Raw genomic sequence first — 7,030 nt, 5'->3', positions numbered from 1 at the left:
GTTCGAAAGGTTTGATGGGAAAATAGTGTGGACGAACGAAGCACAGTTTAATTGAATGCCTTTGGTCGTAGGAAAAAAATTACGTGTATTAAGGTAAATTTCCCTCACAAAGTGTATAATGAGAGTGAATGAGTTAGAGTGAAAGTGTATAGAGGGAATGAGTTAAAGTGTATAATGAGAGTGAGTTAGAGTGAAAGTGTACAATAAGAGTGAATGAGCTAGAGTGAAAGTGTATAATGAGAGTGTATGGGTTAGAGTGAAAGTGTATAATGAGAGTGTATGGGTTAGAGTGAAAGTGTATAATGAGAGTGTATGGGTTAGAGTGAAAGTGTATAATGAGAGTGTATGGGTTAGGGTGAAAATGTATAGAGTGAATGAGCTAGAGTGAAAGTGTATAGAGTACAAGTGTATAATGAGAGTGAATGAGCTAGAGTGAAAGTGTATAATGAGAGTGAATGAGTTAGAGTGAAAGTGAGCGAAGGTGAAAATGAATGGCATGGTGAAAGTGAATGAGTGATAATGGACGGGTGACCTGGTAAGAGTTAATTATGAAAGTGACAGTGAGAGTGAGTGGGTGAAGGTGAAGGTGAGAGTGAGTGAAGGTGACATTTAATAGTGTTGATATAAATGAAGCCATGAATTCTTAAAAGTTCAGGGTTTGGTGTGAATTATAATGGCGATGGAAAAAAGAGGTTGTGATGAAGGTGAAGGGGTGAGAGAGAGAGAGAGAGAGAGAGAAGAGAGAGAGAGAGTCTGTATCAAAAATAAAGAGTAAAAACAATAATGAGAGTGAGTGAGAGAAAGAGAGAGAGTCTGTCTGCCTGTCTGTATCAAAAATGAGAGAGAGAGAGAGAGAGAGAAAGGGGGACTTAAATATTCTACCTACCAGACGATTTTATTCAGCTTAGGAAAAACACACTGAAGGGGTTAATGAAGGCAATATCTAACCTCTCTCTGTCTGTCTGTCTGTCTGTCTGTCTGTCTGTCTCTCTCTCTCTCTCTCTCTCTCTCTCTCTCTCTCTCAATAAAATCGTCTGGAGATAGCAAGAGTAAAAAAAAATGACGTCCTTGAATTAACGGACCCAAAAATTCAATAAAAAAAAATCCCATTACCCACCATGAGAACATTATTATATTTTTATTACCACAAGATCATTATATCCAAGTTAGGCGGGATTTTTCGAACTGGGAGGCTTCGATACAATATATTAATTAATCCGCTCATCGGGGTTTCATCTAGCATTAGGAAAATAAATCCCTCTCCATATAACGACCTGCCATATATTTTCCCTACCGTCAGAGAAATATTCAGACGATTTTATTCTATTTAGCATTTAGAGGTGAGGTGGAAGGGGGAGAGGGAGGGGGAGGCCAAGGATGAGATGGAGGGATGGAGTGGAGAGGTATATGAGAGAGGGGGTTGTGAGCTGGTGCAGGGCAATGAAATGTCGGGGGACAGGGCGACATGGAGACAATTTATTTGTGGTCACGCCTTACAGGACTGAGGCGCCTGGCAGTAGATAGATAGCATTGGAAGCTTCGACCAAGAGTGAAGCATTTGAACCCCTATGCTTCGAGGATGTACGGTTCGCCTCATATGAACCCGGGACAGCATTAGTGTGTGGCAGAGGTCAACCATTTGGTACACATAACAACCTTGACCTAAATCGCGTCTGGTGGCACTGACATGAATGAACGAAGGTGTTGAATATTAGACACCAAGTAACTCTGATACATGCACGTCGGTAAGGTTAGCCAATCTCCACTTCACACACACACACTGTCTCAGCTTCGTATGTGGCCATTTGTATCTCAGGGTGTTTATGATGCGATATAGGTGTTTGGGGATTTTTTGGGCTATGTGGAGAGGATGGAGTGTAGAGACTAACGAGGAGAGTGGTCCCAGGCTCGTATGTGGCCAAATGTATGTCAGGGGGGTGGAGAAAGCTCTGTTTTTGATATGATATAGGTATGTTTTTTTTTTTTTCTGGCCATGTGGAGAAGATGGAGAGTAGAGACTAACGAGGAGTGTATGTGAGTGAGGTGGAAGGGGGGAGAGAGGAAGGGGGAGGCTGAGGATGACATGGGATGGAGTGGAGAGGTATGTAAGAGGGGGAATGTGAAATGGTGAAGGGTAGCGTAATGACAGGGGACAGGGCGACATGGAGGCGATTTGTTTGTGGCCACCCCTTACAGGATTAAGGCGTCTGGCTGTAGATAGATAGATAAATAGATTTGGCGTGAAAATCTGGTAGTCTCCATCCTAAGTTGAAAGAGGGACGATATCTGGCGACACTGCAAAATCGCTATATGGGGGACAGTGAAAGAGGAAGTATACAAGAACTGAGTGAAAAACAAATATTTATAGAATTTTAAGATTATTTTTTGTTTTGTTAGTTTCCGAATGGATTTTGAACATGACGAAAATGCATGTTGTAAAAAGAGAAAGCATGACGTAATAGATGCGTAAGAGATAGCTATATACTCAAATTTTTCGTTTGAATTGCTACCACTCTCATTTAACTGGTATCATGTGAAAATAATACTGAAGTTATTCGTGGTGTTTGAATTATTACTGCATAGTTAATAAGCATACATAGTGGTTTTATAACGAATTTAGCGTCTGGCATAGTGGTTTTATAACGAATTTGGCGAGTGTTGGTTCAATTAGGAGTTCCATCTGACTTAGTAGGAGGTAGTAAGCAAGCCAGAAATGTCAGGAAAATACCGGGAGAAAGTAATTGCATTTTTTCAGTTATTTTATTGTATTTAACCATTTCACAAAGCTGAATGTGGTTCTGGAAGACGGCACACACACACACACGCTGGTGCAGTGGTAACGTTCTCGCTTGCCATCTGGTGGACGGGAGTTCGCGCCTCGCTCAGGTTGCGAAAAGTTTCACTGAAGAAGTGGGTGGTTACTGTCCCCCTCGAGCAAGGGGACGGGTGTGTGGGTGTGTGAAGGTCACAGCCTTGCCCTTAGATCGGACTATATGAGCTCTCAGCTCCCTTCCGGGAGGGTAAAATGCTGACGATCACGACCATCAAGTGATCCTGACCGACCCGGTGAATTACACACACACACACACACACACACACACACACACACACACACAAGACAGCCATGCGCAACAGTCCCATAAGCTAAGGAGTTAAAGAAGACTGATTAAACCCCTGAAGTTTGAAAGTTTCTTCTCAGCTGAGTAAAATTTTCAAAGGATAGTAAGAAATAAGATATACAAGAACATCATAAAAAATATATATATCATGAGGCAGATGGTGTTGAAATTAAACCGTAAGCTCGGGAAGGATAATTTTTTCCCTCTTTTAAACAAGGTAGAATCGATCCTTTCATAAACCACATCTAATCTTATAGACTGGTAACCTGCATCACACTGACCATGGGCATGCAAAGTCACGCTATTAAATATCATAAAATTCATATAAAATTGATGGAGTTTCTGAAATAACTCCCTAGCAGAATATTTCCTTTTCCTTTTTTTTTTTTTTTTTTTTACAAGGAAGAAGGAACCAAAGGCCAGAAACCCACAGGATTGTTCCCTCTAAGAAAAGGAACGTTTAGTATTTCTAGCTAAGGATGCAACGCTAGCAACATGCAGTCATTTCGTCATACAGCCACTATAGTGTGTGATAATTTCGTAATAATCATCTACTCAGCACAAATAATTTCTCTAAATATTTTCAAGTGGTAATCATTCAAGTGAAACAGTGAATTATAGCATTACCTGGTGCAGAGTTATGCTATCATGCCTTGTCTATTATAACATTTTTTTTTCCCACAAGCTACCTTGAAATTACAAATACTCACAGACTTGTTACAGACCTCTACTCTTACTTTGCTTATTTCTTACCTGTGTGGTATTTACTTGTCCTCTAGTGTACCAGTGACGCAATATACAAGCTTAGCACTTTTATCTGAAACGAAGAAGATACTGTACGCCCTTGAACGCTTAAATGATTTAGTGACAAGTGAGATGAAGGGACAATTATAGAGCCTCCGGCGGGCTTTATGAACCAAAACTCAAGCTGGTTTTAATAGTATGTATGACACCAGATCTATTGCAGTATACGAGTCTCTACGTCACCCAAAACATTGACTTTGGTTTTTGCCTCAGTGTGTATACCGACCCTGAAGTGGAGTGGTCAGACGTGGTGAGGGTTGTAAAGAAAAGCCTGGGATATTAAAACACGGATGTCATATATTAAAAGAGTTTAATAGTTCATCATACAATACTCGGCCATACATACATACAGTCACACAGCACACATTACACGCACTTACGCGGCCCCCGCCTCCGCCTCAGCTGCTTCTGCCTCAGCAGCCTCAGCTTCAGCAGCTTCAGCCTCAGCAGCCTCAGCCTCAGCAGCCTCAACCTCAGCTTGTTCAGCAGCTTCAACCTCAGCTTGTTCAGCAGCCTCAACCTCAGCTTGTTCAGCAGCCTCAACCTCAGCTTGTTCAGCAGCCTCTAGCTCAGCCTGCTCAGCAGCCTCAGCCTCAGCTTGTTCAGCAGCCTCTAGTTCAGCCTGCTCAGCAGCTTCAGCTTCAGCAGCAGCAGCAGCTTCAGCTTCAGCGCCAGCCTCTGCTTCAGCAGCAGCCTCTGCTTCAGCTTGCTCAGCAGCTTCGGGGTCAGCAGCAGGGTCAGCAGGAGCGGATGTGCGTCCAAGGGCAGAAGCCACGGCAGCGAAGTGTGCCTTCTTAGCGGCCACCACGGCGGGGTCGTCACCGGGGAAGATGAACGAGGCAAACTGCTGGTCCACCGTGTTGACGGCAGGGTCCACGGCAGCGTCAACAGGGGCCTCGGGAGCGGGTTCCTCAACGATGAACACTGGCTCAGAAGGCATTTCAGCAGCAGCGGCAGGCTCCACAGGAGTTTCAGCAGCTGCGGCGAGTGCTGGCTCTGCGGGTGCTGCCTCTGCGGGTGCTGGCTCTGCGGGTGCTGCCGTTTCTGCTGCTGCTGGTGCGGCCTGGCCCTGGAAGAACTGCATGAGGGACTGTTGTAGGCTGGCCAGCTGTTCTTGGTTGAAGGCCGGCGCCGCCTCGGGGCCCCCAGTGGATGGCACCAGGAACACGAACTGTGGCCGGGCGCAGCACACAGCCGCCAGACTCAGCAACACCTGCACCACAACACAACATAATTAGTGTTACTAGTATAGCAACCTGCAAAAGACTACAATGTATTCATGACACGTACAACACAGAACAGCATAATTGGCAACACAGCACATGTATCAGTGCAGGCTAAATAAAATCATCTGTTGGTAGAAAAAAAAAAAAAAGCATCCTACTCAAGAGTTGATGGAGATTATATCAAACCGTTTCATGAAGTCCTGCAAATGAAACTTGAATACATTTTTAAAAAACTATGTGGAGAATGTTGTTGACCTAACACTTGGACTCCTGTGACTCATTATTAACTTAAAAAAAAAATGGCGTAAATATACCAGGACTTTAATTCCCTTCGGTTAAGGAAGTTCCCAAACACCTCTTCCTTAGCGATTTATTATTGGATATGGTGAATTAGTATCCTTTTGTACATTATTTCGGGAGAGTACGGTGATATTGGAAGGATTTACGTGACAAGAGGGAGGTAAGGTGTAATAAACAAAATAAATCGCTTAAAAAAGGTGTTAGGGACTTTCCTTACTCATTACTCATAAGTTTAGATGTTAGGACACTAAGATGCATTGAAATTATTTTGTAAGCCATACGAGAAATTACATACTTAAGATTCATTGAAAATACCAGACAGAATTCCGGTATATAGAATGTTAGGTCTTTGCTTTTAGGTACACTAAAATCACCTAATTTCGGATGGCATATAACCCATTCACTGCGTTATTCTGGCTACTTTCACACGATTTTATTCAGATTAGGAGACTTACTAACTGGAGGACTTCAATAGAGCCATCATTCTTCCACCACCATGACCCTTTCTGAGCTTAAAATCATAGCCTGGTCGTAGTAAAAATAACAGCTAAAGACCTCGTAGTAGTGAAGGGGATTATACATTGAAATTACCTTTAACTTTATTGATCATTACTTTAGAACAACCGAAATTACCTTTGACATTGATCACTACTTTACACAGCATTGAAATTACCATAGAATTTTAGATTTTGCTCATTACTTTAAGCTGCATTGAAATTACTTCCATTATTTAGAGGGGATTATACATTGAAATTACCTTTGAAGTTTATTGATCATTACTTTAGAACACATGGAAATTACCTTTGAACTTTATTGATCACTAAACAGCATTGAAATTACTCTAGAATTTTAGATTTTGCTCATTACTTTGAACTGCAGTGAAATTACGTGCATTATTTTGAAGGAAACTATCACAATTTTTCTAACTATCCCTAGCATATTATCACAGTATGGGCGGTTGGTATTAGTGCCCAGTTGGCGATATTTTAGGGACGTTGATGGGCCTTCTGTCGGCGTCTGGGTAATGTATTGGCCATCATTAAGGGTATATTTTGAATTGATAATGTAGATTTTCGTTAACACCGCTTCCTTAGCGATTTATTCTTCACATAACACTTCAGTATCCTCTTGTATGTTATTGATGCAAACTGTGTCGATTTTAGAATTATATAAACAACATACTACGGGATATTAAGGTGTTATACACAAAGTAAATCGCTAAGGAAAAGGTGCTAGGAAGTTTTTCGTGCCACTTTGAAGACTGGTTTAAATATCTCTCTCCTTTTTTTTTTCCTTTCATCACTGTAACACATCTAGATTATTATTATTATTATTATTATTATTATTATTATTATTACAGATTAATGGTATGGCTATCAAGATCAATTTCTATACTGGCAGCGGAGTTATTATTATTATTATTATTATTATTATTATATTACTTTGCTACTCCAGAGTAATATTATGGCGACCAAGATCAATTTTCAATGCAGTCGTAGGAGTTACGAGAGTGTTTGCAATACGAAATTTCCTTTACCGTATCACACAGAGAAAAAAAAAATTCCAATTAAAGATATAGCA

General features: G+C 41.4%; 1 protein-coding gene across 1 annotated transcript in view; it reads right to left on the bottom strand.

Moving 5' to 3' along the window:
- Positions 1-4,289: 4,289 nt before the first annotated feature.
- LOC145411949 (uncharacterized) overlaps positions 4,290-7,030 on the bottom strand; it is a 3,803-nt gene continuing 1,062 nt past the window's right edge. The window contains exons 2-3 of the mRNA XM_080281921.1: positions 4,888-5,136; positions 4,290-4,818 (exon numbers count right to left, since the gene is read on the bottom strand). Coding sequence (XP_080138047.1) covers positions 4,300-4,818; positions 4,888-5,136 — 768 coding nt within the window. The 3' untranslated portion in view covers positions 4,290-4,299. The remainder of the gene's footprint in view (positions 4,819-4,887; positions 5,137-7,030) is intronic.

This window comes from Coenobita brevimanus, chromosome 11, assembly GCF_032717465.1.
Source record: "Coenobita brevimanus isolate Jiangsu-jjx chromosome 11, ASM3271746v2, whole genome shotgun sequence".
Classification (NCBI taxonomy): domain Eukaryota; kingdom Metazoa; phylum Arthropoda; class Malacostraca; order Decapoda; family Coenobitidae; genus Coenobita; species Coenobita brevimanus.
The sequence above is the reverse complement of the archived record's forward strand: the minus strand, read 5'-3'. Positions and strand labels throughout refer to the sequence as shown.